General features: G+C 54.1%; 1 protein-coding gene across 2 annotated transcripts in view; it reads left to right on the forward strand.

Annotated features, from left to right (window-relative positions):
* ALK (ALK receptor tyrosine kinase) overlaps nt 1-15,875 on the forward strand; it is a 729,733-nt gene that overhangs the window by 684,132 nt on the left and 29,726 nt on the right. For both annotated transcript variants that reach the window (XM_029231576.1, XM_029231577.1), the window contains exons 14-19: nt 3,908-4,058; nt 9,603-9,734; nt 10,491-10,635; nt 13,227-13,409; nt 14,647-14,745; nt 15,227-15,379. In XM_029231576.1, the coding sequence (XP_029087409.1) occupies nt 3,908-4,058; nt 9,603-9,734; nt 10,491-10,635; nt 13,227-13,409; nt 14,647-14,745; nt 15,227-15,379 (863 nt within the window). The remainder of the gene's footprint in view (nt 1-3,907; nt 4,059-9,602; nt 9,735-10,490; nt 10,636-13,226; nt 13,410-14,646; nt 14,746-15,226; nt 15,380-15,875) is intronic.

Consider the following 15,875-nt stretch of genomic DNA (forward strand, 5'->3'; position numbering starts at 1 on the left):
TTGTCAACCATCAAAATAGGTTGTTTACGAGGGATGGGAAAAGGCTTCAAAGATTCAGGCTGAGGTTATTATTCTGGCGCAAGTCTGTGTAACATGATTCGTGCAGTTCGGGGGTCCTCAGAAGCGCCAGGGCTGGCCTTGTGCTCCCACGGGCTCCCTGCAGAAGTAGGTCCTGGGTGAAACTGAACACCCTTGACCCTGGCTCCTCGGCCACACCCTGCTCCACCTATTGCCCTGCTGTCTAGAATTCGGGGCCTTATTCACTCACCCCCTTCTGCTTCTCAGAAGCCACCCCAGGAGAGGAGCGGACAGGCTCCCCCAGGGGTACATTAGCACAGTAGTTACTATTTGTCACTCACTAGCTACCCTCCAGGGGCTGAACTAGGCCCCTTATAAGGGGCATTATCTCATATAACTCTCACAACAACCTTTTAAGGTAAATATTCTTATCCCCCTTTTATAGATGAGGAAACTGGAGCTCAGAGAGGGTACATAAACTACCCAAGGTCACACAGCTGGCGAGTAGCAGGGCCAGAACCAGGAGAGGTAAGCAAGGTGCCTTGGACACAAAAGTTCAGGAGGCTCTGGCTCTCAAGGTTGACCAAGTGCAAGGCCAACACCTGGGCAGATGTCTAACCCAGTTCCTGGTCCTGAGTGACAGAGTTGGATTTGGATCCAGGTCTGTCTGCATCCAGCCTGTGCTTTTTTCACTGTGGCACAGGCCACCCAGGAGGAGATGGGCCTTCTAGTAGCAGCTAGAAGTTTCCAAAGGAGTGAAGCTCTGTGGTGGGATTTCAGGCCTCACAGGGCTCATGAGGGAGGCACTGCCTCCTACCAGTAGCCCAGGTGGGCAGCTGCCAGTCCCGTGTCTTTAAGCCAGTAATAGTCTAGGTGGAAACGTGGGGCTGAGGCCATCACGCAGGAAAGCAAACTCCAGCTGCTGACACCTGGGTGCCGATCTCTACTGTCTCCTTTGGGGTCTGTAGAGCTGACCCCAGCCCAGAGTCCCCCTTGTACTTGGAAGCAGTTTGTAATCTTTTCAAACCCACTAGTTACCCTCATGAGGGTGGGGGTCCTTATTTTTTTCCTTGGTAGGGGAAGCTGAGGCTCTGAGAGGTTAAGCAAGTTGCCCCAAGTCACACAGGCCCCGAATTCACAGCCAGGGTATGACTCAGAACTCAGGGCTCTTTCCATCCACTTCACTGCCAAGGGCTAGGTCAAGACCCAAATGGGGCTGGATTTCAGACTTGGTTGGGGGCAGGAGAAATAGGAAAGAAGGCTTAGAGAGGGGAAAACATGTCAGGAACAAGCAACTTCTAAAATATAATGCTTTGGCTAAATTTAAACATGTGAAAGAGTTCAGAATGATTCATAATGCATGCGAATGATGCAGAAAGGATGAGCCGGGTACAGCTTACCTCTCAGACATAGCAGGAGTGGGCAGGGTGAGGACTCCCTCTTGGGCCGCAGTTTTCCAAGCCCACAACACCTTCAGATTGAAATGACTTTCTTAGGTAACCTGCCAAAGCCCCGGAACCTTGGAAGGGCCGGCAGGACAGATGTGGCCCGTCTACGCCCACGTTGCTGTCTCTACACTCCACAGAGTCTCTGGAATGCCCAGCACCACCCCGGCCCCAGGCTTGCCTTCTCTGAGCTAAATAATTCTGCTGCTTTCCTTTCACCAATGAGCCTTCCTTCTTCCTCAGCCTTTTAATTGTCCTTATCACCTCTCCTTTTCCAATGGGTCAGGAGCGAGGGTTTGGCTGAGGGTCTGAGTGGATTAGCATGGGCCAGTAGCTTCTCACACCACTCTCGTGCATCATATAACCTGGCAGCATCCTGTCGGAGGGGAAATGGGCTCCATGAGGGGAAATGTAGAGCTCTGGACCAGGGTTTGCCCGGTCCAAATGAACCCCTCTGGGCCTCGGTTCCCTCATCTGCCAAATGAGATTGCTAACAGCTACTGTTTACGGCTACTGGGGGGATGCCATATGCACTCACGCCTGGCACATTGTAGGATGCTCAGGAATTGGCCCTACTTCCCTCTGCAGAGCTACAATGCCCCACTCCCCCACCCCAGCGCCTAGGTTTCCTGCCTCTTCATTCACGTTCACACAAGCCTGACTCGTACCTTCCACCTCTTTCTGCTTGTCTGGGTCCTACCCAACCATCATCTCCACCATGAAGCCGACTTCAGACCCACACCCCACATTCCCCAAACCAGCCAAGGCCTCCAGCACCGCTGCCTCAATGTCTGTCGCAGTCCTCCGCCTCTTTCCCGGGCCCCGAGTACCTGATGGCCCTGATTTGTGCCGAGACCTGCCACTTTCTCGGGGCTTTCACCCATTATCTCCTTCAGATGTTGAACCTTCCCATGCCCCTGTGAGTTCGGAAAGGAAAGAATGGTCCCTCTTTGACGAGGGAAGGATCTGGGACTCTGAGAGGTCCACTCCTCACATGGAACCCCAGAGCCCTTTGGTGCCTCCGCTTTGCCTCCCCGATATAACCACCTCCACAGGGAGATGTCATAACTCTGTCTCCCCAATTTCTTTGGAAGCCCCCCGAGGGCCTGGAGCCCGTCTTCCGCCTCGTCTTAGGCACGTGGCCTTACACCAGTTTGCAATGATCTCCCATCGGTGCCGGGCCCTGGAGACAGGACAGTGGGCTCAATTCTCCTTTGCTCTCTACAGAGACCTCAGGTCCTCACCTGCCACGTTAGCCATCAGCTGGCCCTCCAGGCTTGTCTCTGCAGAACAGGCCCGGGCTCTGCCTTAGGCAGGCCTCCAGGAGGCCCCTCCCATGCTTGGAACACAGGACATTTCCTAGAAGTATAGGTGGAGAAGCCACCACGTGCGCACGTGTGCAAAACCATCTTGCAGCTCTCCCCGGAAGCTTTTCTTCAAGGACCTTGGAGCTGAATATGCAGGGTCTTGAAAGCCCCCCAAGTTCCTCTCCCTGGCAGCCGGTCTCTGGGGAGGCGTGTATATCGGGCACGCGAGCTGTCTTCAGGGCACACCACTCTTCTGATACGGTTCATCAGTTGGGTCCTTTCTCCCCCATCCCTGCTTGACTTCAACTCAACAACCTAAGAGGCAGCAGAAATACTCCCGCATCCCCACTTGCTGGTTTTATTTTCGTCCTGATTGGTTGTTTGTTGTCCGCACACACATTGCTCCAGAAGGAGTTGCTGGCGGGATGCGAATAAACAGTCTGTGCTCGTAAACACTGCTCTCCTCAATCATTCCATGTGGGACTCCTTGTGTCTGGACCCCGTGGGGAGACTTTAAAACATTGTACCAAGTCAATTACTGCTCCTTCAACCAGTAAGAATAATAATAAATACTTAGCGGGTGCTTCTTACGTGCCAGCCACAATTCTGAGACTTGCGACACTTCATTTCGTTAATCTTCACCACACACATGGGCTAGAAGGTAGGTTTCTCTTATCCCCATTTTACAGATGAGGAACTGGAAAGTTCAATTATTTGTCTAAGGTTGACCACATGAGTCCTTTGCTCTTGGACAGGGAGAGAAGTCCATAACAGGAAACCCCAGGTATTCAGGACACCATCACCCCAACAGCCCACATTAATACAGACTCCCCCTGTCTTCATCTCTTCTCTCTCTCTCCCCGCCCCCCTTCTCCCTCTCTTCCTCTCTTCTACCCCTTACTAGTTCTTTACCTTCCTAGCTCTGTGAATGAGGCATCTCCCTGCCCCTCTCTGAACTTGACCTCCCTCTCCTGACAGCGGAGAGAGGACCCTCCTTGCTGACTTCATGGGCTGATGCAGGGGAGAGACCTCCAGCACGAGGGTGGTGTGCTCGGCCTGTTAGGAGCCGCTGGGTTGGCAGGAGGGGAGTCAGTCTTCATACCATGGCAGGAGCCCATGCGCTCTGTCCTGTTGCAGCATATCAGGCTACGGAGCCGCTGGCGGGAAAGGCGGGAAAAACACGATGATGCGATCCCACGGCGTGTCTGTGCTGGGCATCTTCAACCTGGAGAAGGACGACGTGCTGTACATCCTGGTCGGGCAGCAGGGGGAAGATGCCTGCCCCAGTGTAAGTGCCCAGAGCAGGGGTTTCTCCTCCACACTCACCAGGACCCAGGCAGGTCCCTCAGAGGACACAAACACTGCACACACGCCTTTGGAGACCTCACGTTCAAAGATGGCGGGACTCACCCTTTGTTCTGCCTGCAAACGCTCCTCCCTTTCCAGGGCCATTTGGGTGCATGAGAAGGTGGGTCGTGTGGCTTTGGGGGTCGCACATCCCTAGAGGCACCGAGGCTGAGGCATGGGTTTTATGAGCAATCTTTAAAACTGAAGAGCTGAATTCTGCTAAAATGGGAAAATGGTGGTTCCTCTTAGCACAAGTGTGAGTTGAAGCCCACTGCCTAAGCTTTCTTGCAAGGGCACCATTGTCTTTAGCCATATTATCATAAACAGGAAAATACCAGACTAAACATGTCTTGTTCAGCTCAAAATCACAGACTCATAGCCACATATATGCATATAAAACCATAGAAAAAGTTCTGAAAGATACAGATAACAGTGGTTGTTTCTGGAGAGGGGACTGGAGTTGAGGGTGCTTTGTCAGTAATGTCTGATATTGTTACAAAAATAATGCATTCACATATTATTTATTATTCGTGTGATTAAATTTTTTTAAGTATTTTAAGCACAAACTCAGAGCTGGAAGACCATGTAATCCACTACCCCCATTTCACAGATGAGAACATGGAGACCGCAGAAGTGAAGGGACTTGTCCAGAGTCACTTGTAATGCAGCACAGAGACTCTGGCTCCTATTTTTGCTGCCCCAAACTTGCTTGGGGCTCAGTTTCTACAGCCTTTTTCCCTTTTCCACTTATAACACATCACTTGACAAGCCAGACTGTCACCCTCCGCAGCCCCAGAGACAACCCTTCATTCTGGTTCCTGACCCCACTGGGGGTGTCCAGCCGTCAAACAGGGAGCGCTCCAACAGCAGTACTTAAGAAAGCCAGTAGTTCATTCTGGTTCCTGACCCCACTGGGGGTGTCCAGCCGTCAAACAGGGAGCGCTCCAACAGCAGTACTTAAGAAAGCCAGTAGTAGTCTAAAATGACCAGGAAGGGGAGACAGTGGGGACTAATAAAGCAGTAGCCATGCCTCTTGCCTGTGCTGGGGGACGCAGGACGCTGGTGGTGCTGGCTGTCTTGATGGGAACTCAGCACTCTGCAGGGGGTTCTCCGCATTGGGCCAGGCCATGCCCTCACTTGAGGGTGAGCTTCTGCACTGGGTGGGACCGGGGCAGGGATTTGGGCTCTAGGTCTCAGGACCCAGGGCTCCTTCCCCAGGAACTTATTCAAGAGCAGAGTTGGAAGACAGGTGTGGGAACAAGAGCTATGAGAAAGCAGTTCAATTCCACAGAATAACCTCAAGTCTCCTAAGAGCCAGGCCCCAGGCTGGGAGCCAGGAGTAAAGTATGTGCCCTACCTCCAACCCCACCTTAGAGGCTGAAAACTAAGCAACAGGAGTAAGCTGCGCAGGTGCAACCTTGTGCGTGAGAAATGTCTGGACTCTTTTATTTAGCAACTATAATCAGGACTTTCCAACCTGATTGTTAAGTCATTACATTACAAGCCGCTGTAATTTTCACAGGAATTTATTGAGTGCTAATGTAATTCTTCCATCTAAGCAGAAAGATTGCATTGACTTCCGCAAGGAACTTTTACTTGATTGGATTGTCATCAATTACGTCTTTTCACAGGACTGAGTCCTTCTTTTTTAATTCAATTGTAATCTACTTGTTCCTCTGGACTGCTGCATTTTATCATTTTATTAATCAACCTACTTGCTCTCGAACCTTGGATGTGCCAGGGAAGTTCCAAAGAAGCCAGGGACAGAGAGCAGCCCCCTCTGCTGGTCGGGTCGGGCATAGCATGGGCGTGGGGAAAATACTTGCTCTTCCCAGTTGCTCCACACCTCCGCCCCTCAGGAGTCATTTGAGAAAGGGAGAAAGACCTTTTACAGGCACTACCTCAATCTCCAGTCCTCTCTAGGCCGAAAAATGGACTTCACTAGAGAACGAAGTGGACCCCAAGAATTAAACTTGCAGGCTTTGGCAGCTCTGCTGGTTCTACTGCATTTCTGCGTGGAGTGGCTCTTCCCGTGTGCCTGGCCAACCCAAGCCTGGAATGGGCTCCAGCTGCTGGAACCACCCCCCCATACACACACACACACACACACACACACACATCGCTCAGCCCCCGTCCTGTACACTGTAGGCTGTTTAGCAGCATCCCTGGCCTCTACCCACCAGATGCCAGTAGCATCCCTCAGAAATGACAATAAAAATGCCTCCAGACATTTCCAAACATCCCCAGGGGAGCAAAACCATGGGTCTAAATGTTAGCTTCCACCACTACCATCACTCACAAGGCAAGTATTGTGAAGGGCCAGCCCACACCCACCCAGTTCCCAAGTCTTTCAAATGTATTCAGCAAATATGTATTGAGTACCTACCACACGCCAGTCACTGTTCTAGGAACTGGGGAGATATTCGTGAACAAAAGGAAGATCCTTTGCTCTCATGGAGCTTACATTGACTCCAGGGGAAGAGGGACAAACAGACAATAACCAGTAAACGTAAGTTCCTCAGGACACCCAAAAGAGACAGGGTTAGGGTGCATAGAAGTAGGTGAAGGGGAGTCAGGTGTGCTGGAGTTCAGAGGCAGGTTGCAATCGTAAATAGAGTGGTGAAGGGAAGCCTACCGAGAAAAAGACAGCTGAGCAGAGTCCTGAAAGAGCTGAGGGACTGAACCAGGAAAATAAGTGGGGACTCCGGCAGAGCAGAGGCCGAGTCCCCAGGTGGGAGCATGCCTGGTGTGCTCAAGGAGCAGCCAGGATGAGTGGGTGGGACAGGAGGGAGAGTAGGTGAAAGATGAGGGAGGGGTGATGGGGACCGGGTCAGGCCATCAGAAGAACATACTGAAGCCATAGGACAGTTTTGAGCAGAATAGTGACCTGAAGCGATTTGCATATTAGCTCCTCTGGCTACAATGTGGGGAACAGACCACTTGGGCCCAAGGGAGGAGTCGGGGGCAATGAATCTAATGGCTATTGCATTAATCCAGGCAAGATGATGGTGGCTTGGATAAAGACAGTAACAGTGAAGGTGGTGAAAAGCGGCTGAATTCTGGGTGTATTTAGAATATAAAATCCAAGAATTGTGCCCGAGCCACTGGAAGGAGGGAGCTGCCTTCACGAGAGCTGGGGCCCGCTGCGGAAGGAGCCGGTTCACTGAGTTCAACTGATCTGGTAGATGGCCAAGTGGAGGCTGCTTGTGGACAAGGAAGACAGGCCACTGGAGTTCAGGAGAGAGGTCTGGAAAGGAGTTGCAAATCCAGGAGAGGTCAGCATAAACTGAGACAGGTTAAGATTGTCTGGGGAGTGGTGTAGATGGAGAGGACCACGGGCTGAACCCTGCAGACCCCCAACACTTAGAAATGGAGGAAAGAGGAACCAACAAAGGAGCCGGGGAGGGGGGAGCCAGGGATGTAGGAGGAGACTCCAGAAGTCAGGTCAAGAAAGTGAATCATGGAAAAGGATCAGCTCCTCCAAATGCAGCTGTGGACCCAGCAAGATGCAGACTGAGAAGCGAATCAACTGTTCCCCTCCCCCCACCCCATTCAAAGGAGACACCTGAGCCGGGGCAGCGGGTAATGCGCTGACGCTGGGCTCTAGTTAGACAAAGGCCATCCTGCAGCCCAACTGCTCCCTCCAGCAATCTCCAGCCATCGGCAAGTTCCGTTCAAGGGCAGAGGGCATCCCCAAGGGGTGGGGGCCCCACTGCTGCCAGGCAGAGGAGAGGAGGAAAGGGAGCGTGGTCGGAGGGGATGGACCTTCTTAGCACCACTGGTTCGCACTGGGCAGCTCCCCAATTTTTTTTAGTTATTTATTTAGACTTTTTGGCTGCATCGGGTCTTAGTTGCGGCACGTGGGATCTTTCGTGGCGACGCGTGGGCTTCTCTCTAGTTGTGGCGCGCGGGCTTAGTTGCCCTGTGCCACGTGGGATCTTAGTTCCCCGACCAGGGCTCGAACCCGCGTCCTCTGCATTGGAAGGCCGATTCTTAACCACTGGGCCACCGGGGCAGTCCCGCAGCTCTCCAGTTAATAGAGGAGGACAGATCCAGACAGATGGCCCAGCAAAGCTCCAGTCAGGAAGTGAGACTGGACACTGTCTTCTGTGCCCTGCTCTGCCTAGCTGGCAGCACACGTTTCCATGCCCCGTCCCGGGCTCTGCCCTCAGAGCATGCCCCTTGCATCTCAGGCCCTCCCCAGGCAGCGGTTGGCAGGGTTTCCTTCCAGCAGACTCCATGCCACTCGGCCCCCGCCCCAGCCCTGGATGGCACTGCACATACACAGGAGAAATGTCAGCTGTCCACAGTAGCAATTCAGACCCTTCCACCCACACTAAATGCACTCTAAAACATATCAAATTATTTCCATCGTTAAATCCAAAATGCCGTAAAACAAATTGCATCTCAGCTATTTATCTGGAAATTTCTCTAGTACTCATTCCTGGCACCCCTGAGTGCTTTAGCATAAGGAGTGGCTCAAGATGAATTGCCATGTCCACTGGCTGGTTACACAGCAACATTCGATGAAAATTTGATGTTTTGTTGGCCTTTTTTCTATTAAGCGAAAGCAGTCATTTTCCTCCAAGGTCAGGCCAATGCGTGGAGAGTTCGTCTCAGCTGCTGTGACCGACAAGCAGGGTGGCTATTCTTGAAACGCTGCCCTCTTTATTCGGGGATTCCAGGCTTCTGGGTCACAGGAATTTCCAGCATGTCCCCAGAGACCCCCAGATGCCTGGGCCCACACCAGGTGGAATAAAATCCGAGTTTGGCCTCCCACTGTTCTCTTCTCTTTACAAGATACTTCAAACTGCAGCTTCTCAAAAAACCTCAGTGGCTCCTCACTGCTTAGAGAATGAAGTCCAGCTCCTTCTCTGTTTGTATTCAAGGCCTCTGTCCAGGATCTGACTGTCCAGTTAGGTTCCCTCTACCCACTCCCATTTACACTCCCGCCAGCACTGTCTTACTCCATGGGGCCTTTATCACCCCCTCTTCAGAATCCAAAGGATCCTAACAGGTCCTCCTGGACCACCTCTCTGTCCTCAGATGGACTTTTCCGAGCCAGAGAGACTCCTTATACTTTTCCCCCCAAATAACCACGCTCACCTCCTTCCCTCTGGGCTCATGCTGATCTCCTCCCCTGTAATGTCCTAATTTTCTCCCATTCTCAGTGTTTAAAAATCTCCCTATCCTTCAAGGCCCAAGTGAATGCCACCTCCCCCAGGCAGTCCTCCCTGCTCACCAGTCCAGCAACAAGGCCTCACTGTCCCTCCTCAACTTCCCATGCATTTTCTTCTAAGCTGTCCCTGTGGTCCTTCTCCAGTACGGCCCAGAGTGACAGTTATCTGTGTGTAGTTTTTGTCTCCTCAATTCAACGGCAAACTATTTGAGAGATCGTCAGACCCTATCTTTAAACATAGAAGGTCTGTGTGCTGGGAGGTAGAGAACCCTGGGCACAAACCTGAGGTGCTTTTTGTTTCTCCAGACAAACCAACTAATCCAGAAAGTCTGCATTGGAGAGAACAACGTGATAGAAGAAGAAATCCGCGTGAACAAAAGTGTGCACGAGTGGGCAGGAGGGGGCGGCGGAGGGGGCGGAGCCACCTACGTATTTAAGGTGAGGTCTGGGTGCCAGCTTCCCCAGGGCAGCGCCTTCTCTGTGTCCTGGTGTTGGATCCTCAGGACAGACCTGGGAATGAAGCACCTCGGGTGCTCTTAGCCCCATTTAAAGTTGAGGAAACCGAGGCCCAGAGGGAATATAAGGTTCCCTGTCCGTCCAGGAAAGGACAGGCCCTTCTCATGTTGATATGCCAGCTGGATTTCACCACGCAGACCTTTGCCATCCTGCTTCAGAGTCCCAGAGGGTCCCACTGTGCCCTCCTCTGTCCTAAGGTGGACTTTTCTGATGTCATCGAAAATAGGCAAAGGTTTCCTGCTGGGTCTTCCTGCGGGGACGGTGATGCTGAGGGCTTAATCTTGAAGTTGTGGGGATCAGAGCAGAGACCCCTGAGTGTGCAGAGGAAGGAGAGAGGAAGGAGAGGAGAGAGACCTGCTTCTGCACACCAGCTGCCAGACCCCTGAGGCTAGAGAGGAACTTCAGGAAAGGGGCTGTAGAAATAGCCTCCTCGTATTCAGAAACATTTCTATCTCCTAGTGCTTTTGCTTCACGTGCTGAACCTGGACTAATACACGAGCCCGGGGCTGGAGGGGATGGAAGAGCTGATGGGTTGTTGTAACATGAGATCAGGGCCCTCAGACCACTGAGATGTCACCCACTGCCCAGCAAACACTCGGCCACATTTAAATTGCTCAGGGGTCTCCAGAGTGGGAACCTCACTCGGTTGCTCAATCTCTGAATGTCTCCCCTGGGCAGATGAAGGATGGAGTGCCAGTGCCCCTGATCATTGCGGCCGGCGGTGGCGGCAGGGCCTACGGAGCCAAGACAGACACGTTCCACCCAGAGAGACTGGAGAATAACTCCTCAGTTCTAGGGCTGAATGGCAATTCCGGAGCCGCAGGTAAACCGCTGCAAGCCCACCCTCTCCCAGAACATTCTCCCGGGACTGTGTGAGCTTCAGCTCGGCCGGGCGCCATCACACACCTGTGGGCATCTTAGTCGCTGGCCCTTGAGATGCTGGGAGCTCTGGATACTGGTACCGGGATCAAGAGAGGAAGGGCAGGCCACACGCTGGGGACCCAGAGGCCCCCTTGCCAGCACGGGGTTTGGACTTGCAGAAGGTCACTGAGAAAATGAGGCAGGCGGCAGCAGTCTGACCGCCAACCCAACCGTCCCCGGGTTTTACCAAATGCAACTGGATGTGAGCAGGTGGAAGGAATCTGGGCAGAGTCAGGCCCCCGGGCCCCTGTGGCTTTTTTGTGCTTCCGGGCCCCAGGCTGCCAGTGCACACATCTCCTTGCTGGAAAATCTCTTTCTGGAATCTCCATGGTTGGGCTCTCTGTCTCCTTAATGAGAGCCGGCAACGCAGAAATCGGGGGCGGACACCAAAGGGGATGTGAATTCTCTGATTCCTCCGAAGTCAGCCGTTCCTCTTTGTATTTTCTTTTTTCCACAATCAGATCGAGGGAGGATTTTTGAAGGCGTTTAAGATTTGAGATTAATTAAAATAAACACTCAGACTTTCTCTTCAATTGAAAGAGAGCTAGAAGAAAGAGGAGAAGCGGTCACAGCGAGGAATTACCGCAGTGATACAGTGCCCCTTACATCCGTCCAGCATGTAATAAATTACAAAGCACTTCCACATCTATTATACATGTGCTTTTCAAAACAGTCCTGTAGGGTTTTCCAAACATATCATTTCATTTTACAGAAGAGTCAACAAGCTCATGGAAAGTTGGTGGATTTTTTTTCTCAAGATGGCCAAGCTGTTTCGTACTTAATCCGTTTTTTAAAACACTGTTGTTGCTGTTTTTATTTTTATGCCCATTGTTTTCTTTTCCACACATTTGCTTGAAGGCTGCAAGAAAGAGTGGGGGTCGGAAACCAACTTAGCTGGGGACTGTGCAGGACGCAAGGGTAGGGTGCTCCCGGCAGGAGGGCAGACCTGGTATCAGGCCCATCTCATCCTAACTTACTCACTAAGCTCACGGCCCCGAATAGCCAGCAGAGCCCACTTCCGGCTAACAGCGCTGCGGGGCCTTCCCTCCACCACGTGACATCAACCACCTTGACTGGCCCCATACCCACCCTCTGGCTGGCAAAGGGAGGCCAAACACTTGGAGTCCTGTAGCTTCCGAAGCTGACAGAAGGTCCTCACGACTTGTCCAGGACCTCATTTCAGCTCTGCTTGTCTCTGTTCCAGACCCAAGCTTCTTCCTGACCTCGACCTCATCTCCTGAAACCTGTCTCCCTCTTTCTAGCACCATAGTCATCCCTGTCTGCAGCTTTCCCCACCTAGACGTCCCTCTGCTGCCCCCTCTGGGTCCAGAAGAACCTTGGCCACAAGTTCTCCCAGAGGACCCTTCCGGGCAGGTTAACCCTTACGGTTCCAGCAGACACGCGCACAGCTGTTTCTCCCGGTTCCCACCTGCCAGCGTCTGCTGGAGCAGAAAGGGCTTTGGGGTCTTCTGGAGTAAACTGCCTCTTGAAATGCCACACAAAACAATATGGGGAGACAAGGTGGGCGTCCTGGAATTTCCAGGGCCTCGGGAGAGATGTACTGTGGTCTGCCTGTGGCCTTAAGATACAGTTACGTTCAACCTAGCTCTGTAAAGAGCATTTCGTTTGCAAGAGTTCAGAGCAGGCCCAGGCGTTGGGAAGCACAGCTCCAGCTGCTGCCACTGTAGCCAGAGCATCACCGCCTCCGCCCACAGCTCTCTTTGCTCTTGACCTCGGAGCAGCTCCTTAGAAGCAGGCAGGCAAGACACTGCCTGAGCTTCAGAGCGTGAGGCCTTCTGCCTGTGTGTGTCCTGCCTGACAAACGCCCAACGATCCCTCCACTTGGCGGTTTGTAAAATATTTCATACACTCCCTGTCTTCTTTGATCCTAACATCCACCCCATGAGGTGTCTCATTATCTCCAAGTGACAGGTGAGGAAACCAAGTCTCAGACCGGGGAAGTTCTTGCCTAGCAGACAATTAAAGCACTTTGGGTTATTTGGTGCCTTAATCCAGGGCTCCTGCTAGGAATTTCACCGCCGTGACCTCGGCAGGGTTTTGACAGTTGGTCCCGGTGCTTTGAGATGGGAAGCAGTTAATGAAACGCAGGCCGGGCGCTTCAGGAGTTGGCAGGCATAGAGGGAAGGCAGAGGCAGAGTTTAGTAGTCGTGCAGCCTGTCCCCTCCACCTCCCCCGTCCCTCACCGAGCACACTGCCGGGCTCTTGAGCCAGAGGCCTGACAAGAAGCTGGGGCACGAGGGGCTCCCATCAGGACATGCACGACTGTGGCCGGAGCAGCTCCCCCTCGGGCAAAGGGCACGCTCGGCCGTGGACTCTGAAGGCCCCAGGCCCCACTGAGGACAGGGCCCCTGGGCACTGGACAGGGGCAAGCACCCCTCGAAGACACCGAGCCCCGCTTCCTTCGCCAGGCCCAGCAGCTGCCCAAACCCAGCCAGCACCCTCACCTAGGCGTTTCTCTGTCTCTTCCCACAGGTGGCGGAGGTGGCTGGAATGATAACACTTCCTTGCTCTGGTCTGGAAAGTCTTTGCTGGAAGGTGCCACCGGAGGACATTCCTGCCCCCAGGCCGTGAAGAAGTGGGGGTGGGAGACCAGAGGGGGTTTCGGAGGGGGTGGAGGGGGGTGCTCCTCAGGTGGAGGAGGCGGAGGATATATAGGTAAAGATGATTCGCGTTCAAGGTGTCACTGCCCTCCCCACTTAGTCCTAGGCACCTCACCTCCCTGTCCGCCCCCCGGCCCCTGCCTGCACGCCCCTGGCCCACCCCCAGTGTGGACTGTAATGTGACCGTGCACGCCTTCCTCCCAGCCCCACCACACGAGCCAGAGGCAGGGTGTTGGCTTTCGAGCCAGCATCCTGCCTCGAGGTTTCGATAGGACAGCATGAAGATCCCATATGATTCTTGATCTCCCCCAAAGCCAATGATAAAGGGGCTTTGGCTTCCCAGCCTCTTCTCTGGGCCTCCCCCAAGGACGCACTGGCCTGAGAGCCTTGGAGGCCAGACCCCTCTACCCCGTGCCTCCCTTCGGATGGCCAGGCCCGAGTCCTTGCCAAGCCCACTCCCTGAGGGCCTGGTGTGCAGCTTCTGGCCTCACGGACTCCCCACACTCCCTTTCCTGCCCCAGCCCGCCAGCTTCCAGAAGGGCGCCATGCCCCCTGCTGATGGGTGCTTGTCCTGAGGGCAGCTGCGGGCAGTTCCAGCCCAGCCTTTCAGCAAGCAGCAGGCCCCTGGCCCCATCTCTCCTCTGGGTTTCAGAGGAGAGCAGAAGAGCCTTCTGAAGCTGAGAAGCATCCCCACAGACTAGGACACAATGCATGCACGCGCTGTGATGTGCTGTCCGTGTTTTGCTTTACGCTGTGTGTGAGATGCTCGTGTTGACCAGATGCTCTTCTTTTCCAAGCCGAGGGTGGGTGGGAGGAGCCCAAGGGGAGGAGCCCAAAGATAACCCAACCCCCACTGAAAGGAGGGACAGGAGCCTAGAGGCACAGGGGCCCATCCCCCCTGCCCCAACCCTGACCAGATGGGACAGGACAGCCACTCCTCGGTGCTACTGCCCAGCCAGTCCTGGAAGAGGGGCCAAGGGGCCAACCCAGCCCGGGGAGACTAGAACTCTTCCGACTCTTGCTAACACGGACTGCTTCCTGGGGGGGCCCAGCAGAGTGGTGGAGACCCCCCAGCGGGAGCTGGCCAGGACCTGGAGGAGAAAGTGGCCCGCACACCAGGCTTCTACTGAGCCGAGTCCCAAGTGCAGCCCCTGTGCCCTGAGCCTCCCTTCCCCCCCACCGCCCCGCCCTCGAGGCCCCTCCCTGACCCCGCTGCCTGCCCTACTGATGCGCACGTGTGTCCAGACGTGGGCACCCACCTCTGCGTTCAACTCTCCTCTGGTTTGCCACAGGTGGCAATGCAGCCTCAAACAATGACCCCGAGATGGACGGGGAGGATGGGGTTTCCTTCATCAATCCACTGGGCATCCTGTACACCCCGGCTTTAAAAGGTACCCCCTCTGCCAGGTGGCAGAACCAGCTTCCTTAGGCCAGTTCTCCCTCCCAGCTAAAATTCCAGGGCTACTGATGTGAGTCCAGGACACAAAGGTGTGATCGTGGGTCCCTTGCAGGCAAGTCTACTTAGTGGTCATCTCACCAAGTTTCCTGGAAATCAGGATGCGTGGTCTGACTTGGACACAGAAGGAGAAGACTGGCCAGGCCTAGAAAATGCAACAGTAATAGGCCCGGTACCTGTACCAACCTAAGTAACCCTCGTGTGGACCCTCCCACTTGCCTGCCTGTCCTCTGTCTGAGTTCCCCTCACCAGATGCGCTGTGGACTTTCCTGCACAGGCAGCGCTCCCAGCGGCAATGGGACGTAGGAGCAGGAACCAGAAAACCCACCCTGACCAGCTGGAGACAGAGCGCAGAGCCTGGGGGTGGGGTGCAGGGCGGCTTCCGCCCGAGGCTGACCCTCCCTCCTTCTCACCAGTGATGGAGGGCCACGGGGAAGTGAATATTAAGCATTACCTGAACTGCAGCCACTGTGAGGTAGATGAGTGCCACCTGGACCCCGAGAGCCACAGGGTCATCTGCTTCTGCGACCACGGGACAGTGCTGGCCGAGGACGGCGTCTCCTGCATAGGTAAGGGGGTGGGGGAGGGAGCCCAGAGCTTGAGCCACAGCTGGTTTCTTTGGTTCTGGGACACCTCAGATGCAGTTTTGTAAACTTCCTGACACCCCTGTCTGCCTCCAGCATCAGTGCTCTGCTGATGGGTAGAGGGACCTGTGTGTGAAAGGTGGGTCACGGCCCAGGAAGGAGTCGCAAGTCACCTAGTCCCACCCCTAATCCCGGATGTGACCCCCACATCCCCACCAGGGGACCGGCCCATCTCCACTGGACACCCCAGCGCCAGGGACCTCAGTACTCTTAAGGCACAGCATCTCATCGGGGAGTCACAGCGCCAGACCCATTCCCTTCCAGCTTCCTCCACTCCTGGGCTCCCTGCTCACGGTGGCCCTTCAGGCATGGCATCTGAATACAGCGCTGCCGTCCTCCTCCTCAAGTCTTCTCCACATTAAATAACCCGTTTATTTCCATCCATTCATATGGGACACAGGTTTATGCCTCCTTCCCATCC

The sequence above is a fragment of the Monodon monoceros genome, unplaced genomic scaffold (genome assembly GCF_005190385.1).
Source record: "Monodon monoceros isolate NGI ecotype Baffin Bay Population unplaced genomic scaffold, NGI_Narwhal_1 Super_Scaffold_19, whole genome shotgun sequence".
In the NCBI taxonomy this organism is placed as follows: Eukaryota; Metazoa; Chordata; class Mammalia; order Artiodactyla; family Monodontidae; genus Monodon; species Monodon monoceros.